Below are 16,270 nucleotides of genomic sequence, written 5' to 3' on the forward strand. Positions count from 1 at the left end.
TCTTCTGAAACTGGAGCCTATCTTAGGATCTCAGGATACCCTCTGGAGGCGTTAGATTAAGATTCTAGCAACACTTGTTTTCTACCTAAGAAGTACTGGGTACAGCAACGGGTGGCCCAGATGGCTAACTACACAACACTCAAGTAGAACTAAATGCAGACTAAGATCTCTTCCACATATTCAGGCCTACACCAGAGGCTGTCAGTCATGTGCCATTGGTTACTCAAGGGCTTATTGGCTAGGTCATGTTTGACCTGTTTGACAGGTCAGAACCAGTTAGGGCTTGAATGATTTAAAAACCCGAGGCCTGATACAGAGCCTAATTTTGTGCTAGAAGGCACATGAGCAAACATTCCAGGGCTTGGTTTATCTAGACCCAATGAGAAAATAGGCCCTGCTATCCCAATTTCACAGGAACTGAAAAGTAACCTGAATTCTCTGAGAAAATATGATTAAGGAAACATGAAGGACAAAGCTGGGATACAACCGATGCGTGGTAGGGACATTTTGGAACTGTAATGGGCCAAACAGGACAGAATTAACTCACCCATCTTCAATCAACATAGGTGTGCCCAATGGCTCCAGGTCTTCGGCTGACATCAGCTGATGAATCAGACTGTAGGACTGAGGGTCCAGGCTTCGAGCTTGTGGGGGCAAAAGTGGTGAGTGGCCAGAATAGCTAAAAAGGTGTGGTATGTATTGATAATGTGGAGGCACTGACATCCCCATGTACTGATCCCTGAATGCCATGAATCCATTTAGTTCCACAGACCTACTGGAGAGAAAAACTTCACATCAGGAAAAGCCATTGCAGGTTGAATACGTGCTCAAAGAAAATAACTTGGAGATAAGTTGTTCTCTGGTCATGAAGTCTGTGAATCATCAAGGAATGGGAAGGAATTAAAGGTTACATACATGTCTATGCTATTAAATTCCACCCACAAGACAAGGATTCTGTGTGGGCTCACCAATGTGGCCAGCAGAATAGGACTAAGTAGTTATGGATTGGATGAAGTTTTTGTACTGATGTCACACCTAGCACCTTGCTAATGCTAGGCAGGTGCTTTGCTACTGTGCTATATCCTAGCCCTCTTTTAACATATTTTGAGACAGGGTCTCACTAAGTTGAAGGGTTAACCTTGAATTCACTCTGAAGCCCATGAGCCTCAGCCACCTTGATAGCTCGGACAGTAGATCTTCATCACAAGGCCCAGCTTTGAAGTGTTTTTAGTATATACTAGTAATCTATGATGATAAAAATGTGTGCTTTTATTGTTATTTTACTGTTAGGAAAACAACAGCATAAGACAGGCTAAGTGGACTTAATTAGTCTAAAATCCTAAACTAGTATCTAGCATGGCATGTACCCTGAGGCCCCTAAGTCCCTATTAAACTATTAAAAAGAAAAGAGGGATACAACTGAATGGAATAAAAAGCTCTAGTTGCCTCTGAAGAAGATTGTTTCCCACTTCCTCTCCTTTGGAGAAACCCAACCATGTTCCCAATTAACAGTAAAAAATTACATCTATACATATGTATATATACATGTCCAAGAATGCATGAGTGAATGAATGCCACAATGCATGCGTGAGAGGACAACTACTGGGACCCAACCATGTGAGTTCTGGGTCATCTCAGGTAGTCAGGCTTGGCAGCAGGAGCCTTTACCTGATGAACCACCTCACCAGCCCATTGTTAATTAACATTTTAAAAATCATTTAGCTTTCCTGGATGTATCTCCAATAACCGTGTTTAGCAAACTGCACCTATAGGTCAGATCTAGCCTAGGACCGATTTTTGGTGAATTAAGTCTTACTTGAACAAAAGCTGTACTCATTGCTTTTATAGGGTATGTGCTATGCTGCTTTTAAGTCACTAAAGTAGAGTTGGGGAGCTGGAACCTAGGCCAGGCTTACAAAGTGTAAATAGTAACTATATGACCTTTTAAACTTTTATTTATTTATTTGTTTGTTTGAAGGCAGGCTCTATGTAGCCCTGGCTGTCCTGGAATGACCGTTTTTAAAAAGAGAATTTCTTCCTTTCATCATTTGTGTATGTGTTTGTGCACGTGTGTGTAGGTCTGAAGTTAACATCAAGTGTCTTTCTCAACCGCTCTTCACCTTATGCTTTTGACACAGGATCAACAGGACCTGGAGCATATCGATTCAGCTAAGTTAGCTTGCCAGTTAGCCCCGGTGATCCTCCTATCTGTTTCTCTAGTGCTGAGAGGAGACAGAATCCATTTGTTCCTCATAGCACCTAGCTTTTATGTGGGTGCTAGGGATTGAACTTAGGGTCTCACAATTGCAGATCAATCACTTTACCATCTGAGCTATCTCTACAGGCTCTATCTACTCTGTGATATTTTACTTATTTACGTATATGAGTGCTCTGTCTGCATGTTTTGTATGCATGCTTGGAGAGGTCATTGGATCTCATTATAGATGGCTGCTGGGAATTGAACTTAGAACCAGTGGAAGAGCAGCCAGTGCTGTTAACTTTTGAGTCATCTCTCTTGTCCCCTACTCTGTGACATTTCATGAAAATATCTGTTAATTCTTGTCTTATATGAAAGATTTCTGGGGAAAGGAGCCCTTCCAAGTTACCTCAAAGCTATACTTACAACCATTAGCTAACTTAAGAAAGCATGACTGCCTCAAGAGGCTTTAATCTTGAATTCCCTAATAACACTACCTCTAGCAAGTCAGTTCAACCGTCTATTGAAATTTTACTACTAAATGAAGTGGGCATGTACAGAAGCAGCACTTAGCAATCTGCAAAAGAGATGGCTGATGTTTTGTTTTGGTATTTGTTAAAGACCTGGCCTTGCACCATCCTGTTCCCCAAGAGCCTGAGGGCCCTAGGGCATGAAGGCTGAGACAGCCGGTCAGAGGAGCGCTCTACCAGCAGTTCTTTGGAGGATGACTCACTGGATAGGACCTAGATTATGATACTGGGGTTACTTTTAGCTCACCTGGATGATAGTGTGGAGCCTGGTGAGGGCTGGTTGCTCTCTGAAGCCCTGTTCCCAGGGGAACTGTGGTCGCTGTCACCATGGTTGCTCCAGTGATTGGCTTCTTCCTCAAACTCCTGTCCAGACATGATTCTTTCAATTTCTTCTTCTGATATCTTTGGCAAGAAATGGATACACGTTAGCTTTGGTGCCAGAGATACCTTCTGTTCTCTCTTTAGGAGTCAGAGTTTATACTCAAGGCCTCTGTTAATCTTTAGACTTCTTTGGATATGCCCGGTATATCTGGGCACAATCTAGAACCATGGTTTACTATTATGTTCCCCTTGACCATTTACTTTACCTTCAAGCTACTTTTGAGTTTTCACTTTTCTAACTGAAACTCCATTTTTCAGTGACAATCTCCTACTTGCCCTACCCAATAATAAGTATTCCCTCCTTTGTGAAATTATCTACTGTTATTTACCCACTCATAATTATGTAGATTCTGAGAAAGGAAGTACAGTATTGTGGTTAATGGTATAAATTCTGGAGGCAGACCTGTGTTCAAATCCACTTGTAGCACAACCTTGGGAAAGTTACTGAATTATCTGAGGCTAAGTACCTCCATCAGTTTGGTAGACAGAACAAAAGCTCTACCTACCTCATTTGATTCTTGTGAGGATTAATCAAATCAGATACTTAGAAAGGGGCCTAGCCAGAGTAACAACTATGGAAGCATTTAGAGTTACAATATTATCTTTTTGGGGTTGATTTTTCTTTTGAAAGAGGGTCTTGTTACAGTGCCCCAGGCTGGTCCCAAATTTCTAGATTCAAGCAGTCCTTCTACTTTAGTCTTCCAAGTAGTTCAGACTATAGATGTGTGCCACCATACTGGGCTGTCACAATTATAGAACACTTAAGAGTAAGGTATCACAAAAAACATCCTCTGTAATACTTAAGACCAAAACAGGACCTAGAAAAGAAGAAGTACTCAATAAGTGAATATTGAGTAAGTAAATGTTTATTTGTTAAATACTGGTATGAACTTTCATATAGAATTTTTAAAAGAAAGATCTCCCCAAGTCTATTAAATAAAACTTGAGGAAACCACAGCTTGCATTAAGTCATACTGTGTGTGTAGATGTGGGTCAGGAGTATGCGGAAGGAATAGAAATATGTTAGTAATTAGTCCAGTACTCTATAGAGAACAAATTACCTTTGATACAGTTTCTATCCTAGGGCTGAGGCCTAACTGGTCACAGTCAACACAGCAAAGTACTAAGGAAGAGCCGCCAGAGGAATTTCTATATGTTGTTTCTATGGAAACCTCAAAGGCCATTTTCTCCCAGGCCTGTCTGGCTCAAACTTGCATATTAATTTGCTCTAGTAGTCTCTGAGAAAACCCTTAACTGTTCTAATCATAAACAGAAGCTTTTAGAAGTCTAAGCTAGCAGGGCCAGTCAGATGGCTCAGCAGGTAAAGATGTTTGCTCTGCAGGTCTGAGGACTCGAGTTCGACTCCTAGAACCCAAATAAAGGCATACATCACACATATGAGCATGCATGGGCTCACACGTGTAAAAATATACACGATAATAATAATGAAAGCTTTTATTCAAGAACCGAATGCTAATGACACTACAGGGCAGAAGGATTTAACTAGTAGATAAACAAAGGGGTTGGTCTAGAAATTGTTTGGTGTATACACTGAAATGGAGTAATCGTGTATAAAAATTAGGTCATAAATACATAAAAAACAAACTCCAGCTTTTCTTTTCGGGGTCCTTAGTACTCTGAAATCACTGCAGCCTGACTAATGGTGGGGACAGCAAGAACAGAGTTTGAAGGGCATGAAATAAAGGCTGGCTGCGTAAAAAGAGCCAACACATGAAGGCAGTTTACTCCAGCTGGGGGTTGGACCATCTCTCCCCAGGAACCCCATGGGACAGGACTGTGGGCAATCACAGATACACTGACAACATGAGGGAGAGAACTTGTTGGGAAAGCTTAACCTGGTTCAGGTTTCATTTGTTTTTCCCAGCTAGATGCTTCTGGGCAAGTCAAGTCCCACAAGCTCTCTGTGTTTCACTTTATCTGCCTGCAAAAGAGGCAGTATTACTCTTCTGTAGCTCATGGCTATCACACTGGAACTAGAGCAAAGAAGTACAGGTCAAAGTCGGATAGACTTGGAAGTTAGCCAAAGAAAAATTTATAAAATATGACACAAAATATTTTTTCAATAAAATAAAAACCCATCTCTCCTTTAATAAGAATAGCTAAACACAAGCTGGGCACATGCACATACTTTTATTTTAACCCCAGCACTCAGAAGGCGAGGCAAGTAGACCCAATTGAGAACTTACAGCTCTAATACATCAATAAATAGGGAAAACAAAACAAAACAAAACAATATGTCCAGTATAAAAAACCCAAACACAGCAGCAAATGAATTGGCTTTTCTGAGCGTTGGTGTCTCAGTTCTGAAAGGAAAGGTTTACACTTCTATGGCCTGAGTGTCTGTCCCCTGGCAGAGCAAAAGACTTACACAGCACTAAGAATGCATTAGGTGCTACTAGAACTGTGAGTCTTTAATATAGATCCTCATGTTGTGGTGACCCCAACCATAACATTATTTTTTGCTGCTACTTTATAAATGTAACTTTTCTACTATTATAAGTTATAATGTAAATATCTGTGTTTTCTAATGGTCTTAGGTGATACCTATGAAAGGGTGGTTCAACCCTCCCAAAGGGGTTACAACTATACTAGAGTATTTTTTTTTTTCATTGCGAAAATACTTAAGAATTTTCCCCAGTAGATGATCTATTACACCTAAATATGAAAAGAATGAATAATGGTCAGGTATGAAAGACCCAAAGCTAGTGTCAGATGTTGAATACTGAGAGATTTTCCTCTAAATTCAAGAGCAGAATAAAGGTGCCCACCTCAGTCTTCTTATTCAAGGGAGCATTAGAAATCCCAGCCTGAGCAATTAAATAATAGAAAGAAATGCAAGGAAGCTAAGAAGAAAGAAGTTAATTATCTGTGTTCATACAGGACATGAAATAGAAAACTCTTAAGATCCTATAAAACTGTCAGATCTAATCCACGAATTCAACAATGCTGTAAAATACAATTAACATACACCAATTCTTTTGTCATATGCTATCAAATAAACATTCTAAAGAAAATGTTAAGAAAATAATTCCACATAAAATAGCATACAAATGTAACAAAGTTATAAAAGGATAAAAGACCTATACAGTGAAACGCATAAAGTGTCAGTCACAAATTACACACAAACATATTTGTGGACTAGACAACTTAATTCTAAAATTTAAAAAGCATCCTAAAATCCATATGCAACCAAAAAGACTCCAAGCTGCCAGGATACTCATAAGAAAGAATAATGCAGCTACATACTTCTGGTTTTAAAGCATACTTCAGAGCTACAGTAATGAAAACATGGTGGTACAGATTTACACTTTAATAAACTACACTCAGAAGTATATGGTCAAATGATATTCAACAAAGGCACAGGACTACACAGTAGGGAAAGAATAATCTCTTCAACTAACGGTGCTAGGCAAACATGTATACAGGCAGGAGTAAAGAAGGAAAAAGAGAGACCTCTTGTCTCATACTACACACAAAAATCAACTCAAAGTTTATTAAATGTAAGATCTAAAACTGTAAAATTCCAGGAGGAAAACAGAAGAAAAACCTTTTAAGGTGGGTCTTGGGAACAATTTCATAGATAAGACAATAAAAGCCCAGGGGGCTGCTGAGATGGCTCAGTGGTTAACAGCACTAACTGCTCTTCCAGAGATCCTGAGTTCAATTCTCAGCAATCACATGGTGGCTCACAACCATCTATAGGGAGATCTGATGCCCATTTCAGGCAGGAGGATGTATATGCAGCAGAGTGCTCATATATAAAATAAAATAAAGTAAAATAAAATAAAAGGCATCAAAAGCCCAGGCAACAAAAGCAAGAAGCAGGACTATGACCAAGCTCCTGTGTAGCCAACAATCAACCATTGACAGGCAGCCTGTGCAACCAGAAGAGCCAGCATCTGAAAGAATGGTGAATTCAACAAGCAGAGTTTTTAGTCATGCAAGATGAAAAATCTCCAGTCTACTGGACACAGAGTTAAAGACACTAATATTAAAAATTAAGAGAGCTCAATGAGTAAAGTGTTTGCTGTGCAAGTAAGAGGGTATAAATTCAGATCCCCAATACCCACAGAAAAGCCAGGTGTAGTGATGTGCCTATAATCTTCGCGGAGGTTCATGCCTGGGCTCTGGTCAGGCAGTGTAGCAGCAATAGCAAGCTCGAGGTTTAGCGAAAGACCTTGTCTCAAAAATAAGGCAGTGAAGCAAATAAAGACATGTCAAACTCAACCTGTGTCCTCCTGCCCTCCACAGACGCCTATGTGGATGACAGCACCCCCTCATACATGTAACACACACACACACACACACACACACACAAGCAAGCACGTTTTTAGTATAGACTAAATTAGATTAATTTTCAAGAGATAAATAACAGGCATAAAACACTTGATTAAATAAATCAAAACAGTAAAGTAGGAATTTTACATACAAATATGCACACCCTGGTTTTAGTACATACTGTGTATTCCCACAGCAGGAAATTTCCCATATATCAGTAACATAGTTCTAGATTCTTGTCTTCTATTTGTTTATCTTTATTTAACTGGAGAAATTCTACTAACTTTCTTATGAACTATCTCTTGGTTCTCTTTCCTCCTCCTTTCTGATTTGTGCTCATTGTCCTACTTCAAACTATTACCTGTATCTCTTTGAATACGTGTATGTCTCTCTGCAAATCCACTTAAAACCATCCCTGTAAGTATTTATTCATCTCTATATGACACTCTCCCTTATTTGCAAAAGCAACTGCTTCTTGGCACATAACAAAAATTCACAAAACTGATCCCAGCTCTTCACAAGCTTGGGGATTCATTTGATGGGTACGTCATAAAAGATGTCCAATTCCCTTAACTCATGAGGCTCTTCTGTGAGCAAGGAAGAACAGGAAGTAGAGGCTGTTCCCATGAACGTTTTACTTAGGAGGTGTGGTAAAGACAGCTGAGGTCACTCTTTAGAGAACTGATTGAAGTTCAAGGACTCTGCCTCATTTGCTGCCACTCTATGACATGTGCCCAATGCTCCAGCTTCATTGAATACCTCTGTGATTCTGTAAGGATCTGTCTGTGGGTCATTTCAGTCCATTCTCTCTAGCTTTGATAAACCTTGCTTAGCTTCTTAACACAACTACTTCTTCCTTTCCCTTCAAGGATCAGGTCAAAAGCATCATAAAGATTCATTTCCCGAGTGTTTCCAGCCTCCAAAAGAAAGGAAGCTTCCCCAGGCATCTTCTTTTAGCTCTCATTGTTCCCTGGTATCTATCTACTGACTCTCTCATTAGACTAGCCCACAGTATATAGATCAGCAGATAGGAACCTGGTAGATACCTATGGGACAGAGTGGAATATTATTATTCCTATTTTACTACTAAGAACATTAACAACAAGGTGATTTTTGCTGATTTCTGGCAGGCTAAATTACCTATAACTTTAAGTAATGGATCAAAGTAGGAGAATAACTTTTTGTATGGTTTAGAATCAGAACTGTCTATGACATTTTAGGAAGGATTGAGGGATCATAAGAGCTTGAATCTATTAACTCCAACACTTAAAAGTGGGGGACGGAGAAATGGCTCTGCAGTTATGAGCACTGAATGCTCTTTCAGAGGTCTCAGGTACAATTCCCAGCACCCAAATAGCAGCTCTGTGTGTAATTACAAAACCTGGCACCCTCACCCAGATATGCTTGCAGGCAAAACACCAATGCACGTTACTAAAAAATAAAAAGACTTTAAAAGTGTTTTCACATTCAGATTATAAAAGCAGTTTTTACAGAAGTAAAAGCAAAGATGGCAGAGAAGAAGATCAAGGTAAACGGCCTGGGGAGCCACATTACCACGTTTCTAAACCACACTAAGAAAGTGGGTATAGGACTCACCTGGACTGGTCCAATGCTCTTGTTCCGGCCTCCAGGCATGCCATCTTCTCTGATAGCTAGAAGGAAATGTAGACAGTTAGAAGCACACTCAAAAGTTGTTTATGAACAAAATGAAAACTTATCTGTTCCAGTTCTCAGTAGACTAGAGGCAGGCAGATCTCTGTGCCTTCTAGGCCAGTCTACATAGTGAATTCCAGGACAGCCCGAGCCACATAGTTAGACCTTGTTTCAAAACAAACAAACAAACAAACAAACAAACAACCACATATACATACACAAAAACTTACCAGGCTAAAAGTAAAATGTAATAAGTAGTGAAACTATGATTAAAACTCAGGTTTTTCTGGACCCATATTATACTTTATTTCTGTAAGTTGCCCCATAAGCAGCAGATACTTTTGGGTCTCCAAGGCACTAGATACATACTGTACACATTCAAGATATTCAGCAAAAATGGTGACATTGTTAACAAGTCCCAGTTACAAATATCCCTCCAGAATATGGCACATCTCAAGACTGAAGGTTATTTTAGTGGGAGTTTTATTGGGAGAAGTGAACAACACCTGCATTTTAATATAAAAATATATTTCATTCTCTTCCTAAGTTTAATTTAAAGGATTAGGACAAGGTTTTTGGTTTTATTTATTTATTTTATCTTGTTGTGTTTCTGGGACTTGAACCCAGCAGTTCATACGTGCTAAGAAGCACTCTGGATCCAGATAGACACCCAACCCTGGAGAACATGGCTTTTGATTTTTTGTTTTTATAAACTGGAACATTGGCCTCACTAATTTCTCCTTACAAAAGCAGGATGTTGAAGCTGAAGGAACTTACACACACACACACACACACACACACACACACACACACATGTATGTATGTATGCATGCCTGACTGCCCACCAAGGTTATCTGGGTCCTCTGCAAGAGCAGCCCATGCTCTTAACTACTGAGCCATTTTAACCAGCCCCCAAATGATACTTAGATGGGGGGGGGGGGTTATTGTTATTGTGTCTCAGTCAGGGTTTCTATTCCTGCACAAACATCATGACCAAGAAGCAAATTGAGGAGGAAAGGGTTTATTCCGCTTACACTTCCATACTGCTGTTCATTACCAAGGAAGTCAGGACTAGAACGCAAGCAGGAGCTGATGCAGAGGCCATGGAGGGATGTTCTTTACTGGTTGCTTCTCCTGGCTTGCTCAGCCTGCTCTCTTATAGAACCAAGACTACCAGCCCAGAGATGGTCCCACCCACAAGGGGCCTTTCCTCTTTGATCACTAGTTGAGAAAATGCCTTACATTTGGATCTCATGGAGGCATTTCCTCAACTGAAGTTCCTTTCTCTGTAATAACTCCAGCTGTGTCAAGTTGGCACAAAACTAGCCAGTACAATTGACCCCTTGTCAACTTTACACACAAACATATCACTAGTAAGCCTCAACCCTTACATTCTTATTCATCCCCAAGGTCTAAATAACTTTAAACGTCCCACAGTCTTCACATATTCTTAAAATTTCTATCTCTTTAAAATATCTATCTCTTTTAAAATCCAAAGTCTTTTAAAATTCAAAGTCTCTTAACTGTGGGCTCCACTAAAATAGTTTCTTCCTTCAAGAGGTAAAAAATATCAGGGCACAGTCACAATCAAAAGCAAAAATTAAACTCCAACTATCCAATGTCTGGACTCCAACTCACGATCTTCTGGGCCCCTCCTAGGGCTTGGGTCACTTCTCCAGCCCTGTCCATTGTAGCACACAGCTTTTCCTCTAGGCTCCAGATGCCTGTACTCCACTGCTGCTGCTGTTCTTGGTGGTCATTCATGGTCCTGGCATCTCCAAAACACTGCATGACCCCTTTAGTCCTGGGCCATCAATTGCAACTGAGGCTGCACCTTCACCAATGGCCTTCCATGGCCTCTCACAGTGCTGAGCCTCAGCTGCTCTGCATGGCCCCTTCATGCCTTCAAAACCAGTATCATCTGAGTGACTTTTACACATTACCAAGTCCAGCCACAGCACAAGGTACAACCATGGCTATCTCTGGAACACAACCTCCTTGTGCTCTCAGAAAACACTTCCCAGAAGGTGTCACCTCAGTGATGCTGGTCTCTTCTTAATCACCGCTAATTTCTTAGCTCCAGCTAACCAGCATCAATAGTCCCAGTAATGCAAAAGTTTCACTTTAGTAGTTCTGGTATCTTGTTAATCACAGCTGATTCTTCAGCCCCAGCTAACCAGAACCACAGAATCTTACCAATCAAAACAGCAATGGCCCTCAAAAGAGTCCTTAATTTTCCCTCTGAAATTTCACAAGCCAGACCTCCATCTTCTGCACTGTTCTCAACATTATCTTCCAAGCTCATACACAACTTCGACAGAGCTCTTAACAACAAATGGATCTTCAAGCCCAAAGTTCCAAAGTCCTTCCACAGTCCTCCCCAAAACATGGTCAGGTTGTCACAGGAATACCCCACTATGCTGGTACCAATTTGTCTTAGTCAGAGTTTCTATTCCTGCACAAAAATCATGACCAAGAAGCAAATTGGGGAGGAAAGGGTTTATTCAGCTTACACTTCCACACTGCTGTTCATCACCAAAGGAAGTCAGGACTGGAACTCAAGCAGGTCAGGAAGCAGGAGCTGATGCAGAGGCCATGGAGGGATGTTACTTACTGGGCTTGCTTCCCCTGGCTTGTTCAGCCTGCTCTCTTATAGAACTCAAGACTACCAGCCCAGAGATGGTCCCACCCACAAGGGACCCTTCCTCCTTGATCACTAATTGAGAAAATGCCCCACAGCTGGATCTCATGGAGGCACTTCCCCAACTGGAGCTCCTTTTTCTGTGATAACTCCAGCTGTGTCAAGTTGACACAAAACTGGCCAGTACAGTTTGTTTTATGCATGTAGGGGTTTTGCTTGCATGTATGTCTGTGCACCGAGTGTACCTGATGCTCAGGGAGGCTAGCAAAGGGTGCTAGATACCCTGGGACCAGAGCTTCAGACAAAACAAAACAAAACAAAACAATATCAACAACCACTATTACTATTTTTATCATTGTTTTGTTTTTTTATTAATCAATCAATCAATCAATCAATCAATTAATTAAAAATTGAAGATAGTCTTATTGTAACACAGACAGGCTTGCTTTGTAGACCAGGTTGACCCCGAACTTCTAGAGATCTGCCTGTCTCTGCCTCCCAAGTGCTGGGATTAAAGAAGAACATCTTATATATAGTGAGTGTGAACTCTGGTGGAGGCTGAGCTAGAACTCCCTTTTGTCATCTCCTCCTATGTGCTGGCATTATAGGCATGACATGGATCACTATGCCTTGCATCATTATTAATGAAGGTTCTTTTTTTTTAAAATTCATTTATTTTATTTATATGAATACACTGTAGCTGTTTTCAAATACACCAGAAGAGGGCATCAGATCTCATTACAGATGGTTGTAAATCACCATGTGGTTGCTGGGAATTGAACTCAGGACCTCTAGAAGAGCAGTCAGTGCTCTTAACCACTGAGCCATCTCTCCAGCCCATGAAGGTCTTAATATGGGGGGCACAACACAGAAAAAGGCTTCAGAAAAAGACAGCTTTTGAAGTGAATCTTACAGGAGGATTTAGGAAGGTAGAAAAAGATTGCTTCAATTTCAATAAAGAGTGACCTGAAAGGCTCGACAGGAGGTATTGGTGTTCTCCCTTAATCCCAGCACTTGGGAGGCAGAGACGGGTAGAACTCTAGGAGTTTGAGGCCAACCTGGTCTACAAAGTGAGCTCCAGGATAGCCACGGGTACATCCTGGAGGGAGGGAGAGAGAGAGAAGAGAGAAGAGAGAGAGAAAGGAGAGAGAGAGAGAGAGAGAGAGAGAGAGAGAGAGAGAGAGAGAGAGAGAGAGGAAAGAGAGAGAGAGACACTAAAAGGCTCAAAGCCTATTCATTCTGGGAACTTCCAAATGGTTAAATCAGGAGAAAGCATTCAGGGAGGATGAGTTAGTTATATGTGGGAAAAATAGTGAGTAATGAGGCCAGAGAGACCAAGTACGGCAGATCCTAAGAAGTCAAGGCTGTCAGGCCTTGTGGATTATAGCTGATGGGGCTGGAGATAGGCAGCAATGCAGGGGAGTGATATGGTCCAGAGCAGCACTTCTGAAAAACTGTGATGAGGGCTTGAAAAAAGCAGTAGTAACACCAACAAGGGTAAACTAACACGCCATGGAACCAAGTCTGGCTATAACCTTGGGGTTGGGGTGTTGCCTCAAAAGGTGATAGCTTCAAATATGACAGTTTCTGTATTAATGAAAGGCTAACAGGAGTTGCATTTTCTTTCAAGTAAACATTCTCGGTGTGCTAAAAAATTATATACTTCTGAACAGACGAGTATGGATCTAAATCCTACCTGCTCTGTATAATTATGGTCAAATTTCTTCATTCCTCTGAATCTAGGTTATCAACAGCAAAGAGCATATTGGTTCTTGTCATCTTATATCACTAACAGTGTGACTAAAAACTGTGGCTAAAAGCTGGTAGATAAAGTAGGCTCATAGTAAACTATTCCTTCTCCCATCTCTTTACTATGGACACAGAGGTTAAGTAAACCAAGATTCCTTTTTCAACTTTGCAAGAGTAATAATACTGTCATCTGTATAAGGGATACCATATTCTACTGAATTTGGAAAACATACATAGCCTATATTGAAAATAAATGTACACTAACTGTTGTCCTAAACCCTTCTTTCAACCTAACTTCAAATTTTAAAAATCTTTAAATACTTTCCTCATCTTTCAGGGTCAATGGCAATACTGAAACACTCCCAATTTCAATAATGACATCTCACATGTTTTATTTACCTTTAACTCCCAGTTACAGAAGGAAGGCTTATCACTGGCAGATAAAACTGGGGACATGCCGGGCAGTGGTGGCGCACACCTTAAATCCCAGTACTTGGGAGGCAGAGACAGGCAGATTTCTGAGTTCGAGGCCCCAGCCAGTGAGTTCCAGGACAGCCAGGGCTACACAGAGAAACCCTGTCTCAAAAAACCAAAAACACTCAACCAACCAACCAACCAAATAAACTGGGGACATACTTCAGAAGAGATCTCACACTCACTGTCTGAAGATGAGGAAGAACTTTGTAAACTGTACTCTTGTTTGAAGGACCACTCATCTCAGGCCTTAAAAAGTGCACATACTATGTGTTAAAATACTATTGTCTTGAGCAAAACCCAAAATTAGTCCACTCTCACTGACACTCAGAGAAATGAAGCAACAGAGATATAGAAACTCAACAGCAGAATCAGCCCTAGTTTTATTTCCTATACTACAAGTGTCTTATATAGTAGAAATTAAAGACTTTTAGAGCCATGCAGTGGTGGTGCACACCTTTAATTCCAGCACTTGAGAGGTAGAGGCAGGCAGATTTCTGAGTTTGAGGCCAGCCTGGTCTACAAAGTGAGTTCCAGGACAGCCAGGGCTACACAGAAAAACCTTGTCTTGAAAAACAAAAAACAAAAAACAAAAACAAACAAAAAATAGACTTTTAGATGGTATATAAACTCTTAACTATACATTTACTTTATTGTGTATTAAAATACTCAGTTGTAGTGGCTCATGCCTTTATTCCAAGCACTCAGGAGGCAGAAGCAGTCAGATCTCTAAGTTAAAGGCTAGCCTTGTCTAAAGAGTGAGTTCAAGGAAAGCCAAGACTACATACAGAAATCCTGTCTTGAATACCATCCTCCTCAAAAAAAAAAAAAAAAAAAAAAGCTGATTTAAAGCTGGTTTAAAGAATATAAAGTTAACAATACTACCCATTAATCAGAGATGGTAAATTTGTCAAGATAGCATGAAAATGCCTTATGCCTTTGTTAAAATAAAACCCATTTCAAAGCTTATAATACATTGTCAGACAATATTTCATTAGATCTTCACAATTCCCCATGCATTTCTCAGATAAGGTAACCAGGTAGACACCTGCTCAGAGTTGCACAAGGAAGAATGACAGCTGGAACTTCAATCTAGGTCTAATTCTGAACTGCTTATTCTCATTTATTTTATTATTTTTTTCTTTATAGTTTGTTGGGACAGGGTCTAATGTAGCCCAAACTTGCCTCAAACTAACTGTAGCTGAGGCTAACCCTGAACTTCCAATAGGACCAGTACACAGAATTCAATGTTACAGGAGAGCCTCTCCTGAGGTCCCAGTCCTAGCCTATGACAACAGAGCTGCATCATTTCTTTATCTGCCCAGAAGCAGCATGCACACTTTTCCTACACTGGACCTCACTTATCTGTCATTCCTCAACCAGAAAATGCAAACACATGAAGACAAAACCAAATCCCTGTTCAAAACCTGTTGGTGGCTTTCTCTAGTCTAGGGGCTACGTCTGAGCTTGTCAGATTGTTAAGATTCTTTGTGATCTGTTTCCTGGGAGATTTCCAACCCTTATTTCTTACCATAAACAGGCATCTTCATCTACAGAGCTCTTTATAAAAGTGACATCATTTCACTCTACTGATTCAGGTTAATACCAGGATTGTACAACAAGTATATCAAATGCGTTCGTTATCTTTGATATACACTACTAAGGATGTAGCATCACTTATATGACATTCCTGCCCAAAATATGTAACCTGAATCTAATGGTGAAGGAACTAACAAATCCAAATTGAAGACTAATCCATAAAATAAACCACCTACTTGCTTTAAAAATCAACAATGTTACTTCGAGGCCAGACTGGTCTACAGAGTGAGTTCCAGGACAGCCAGGACTGCACAGAGAAACCCTGCCTCAAAAAACAAGTGCTGGAAGCAAAGGCATGTGCCACCACTGCCCTGCATATAGCATTTTCTTAATCAGTGACTGAGAGAGAGAGGGCCCAGCCTTCATTGTGCATGAGGACATGCCTGGGTAGATGGTTCTGGGTTTCATAAAAAAGTAGCCATGAAGCAAGCCGTGAAGAGTAAGCTGTGAGCAAGCCAGTAAACAGCACCACTCCATGGCCTTTACTTTTGTTCAAACCAATGCTCATTTCTGTTGGGACTCCATTCAATGGATTTGGCTGCAAGTTAGAACTATTGTGTTGTATGTCTAATAGTGACTAGTATTTCTATCATGGATACTGGAATTCTTTCACAAAGAAGAATGGTCACTTGTGTTCATTCAATTAGTTCATGTCTCTCTCTCTCTCTCTCTCTCTCTCTCTCTCTCTCTCTCTCTCTCTCCCTCCCTCCCTCCCTCTCCCCCCCCTCTTTCTTTTTAAAGATTTAT

At 40.5% G+C, this 16,270-nt stretch overlaps 1 protein-coding gene across 4 annotated transcripts in view; it reads right to left on the bottom strand.

The window, feature by feature from the left end:
• Positions 1–16,270, bottom strand: part of Nr6a1 (nuclear receptor subfamily 6, group A, member 1) — a 203,093-nt gene that overhangs the window by 16,464 nt on the left and 170,359 nt on the right. For 2 of the 4 annotated variants that reach the window (XM_011239025.3, NM_001159549.1), the window contains 3 exons: positions 9,004–9,059; positions 2,975–3,129; positions 548–772 (listed from right to left, as the gene is read on the bottom strand). In XM_011239025.3, coding sequence (XP_011237327.1) covers positions 548–772; positions 2,975–3,129; positions 9,004–9,059 — 436 coding nt within the window. Of the gene's footprint in view, positions 1–547; positions 776–2,974; positions 3,130–9,003; positions 9,060–16,270 lie in introns of all 4 variants that reach the window. The other 2 variants (NM_010264.4, NM_001159548.1) reach the window with 1 other exon arrangement.

The sequence above is a fragment of the Mus musculus genome, chromosome 2, assembly GCF_000001635.26.
Source record: "Mus musculus strain C57BL/6J chromosome 2, GRCm38.p6 C57BL/6J".
In the NCBI taxonomy this organism is placed as follows: Eukaryota; Metazoa; Chordata; class Mammalia; order Rodentia; family Muridae; genus Mus; species Mus musculus.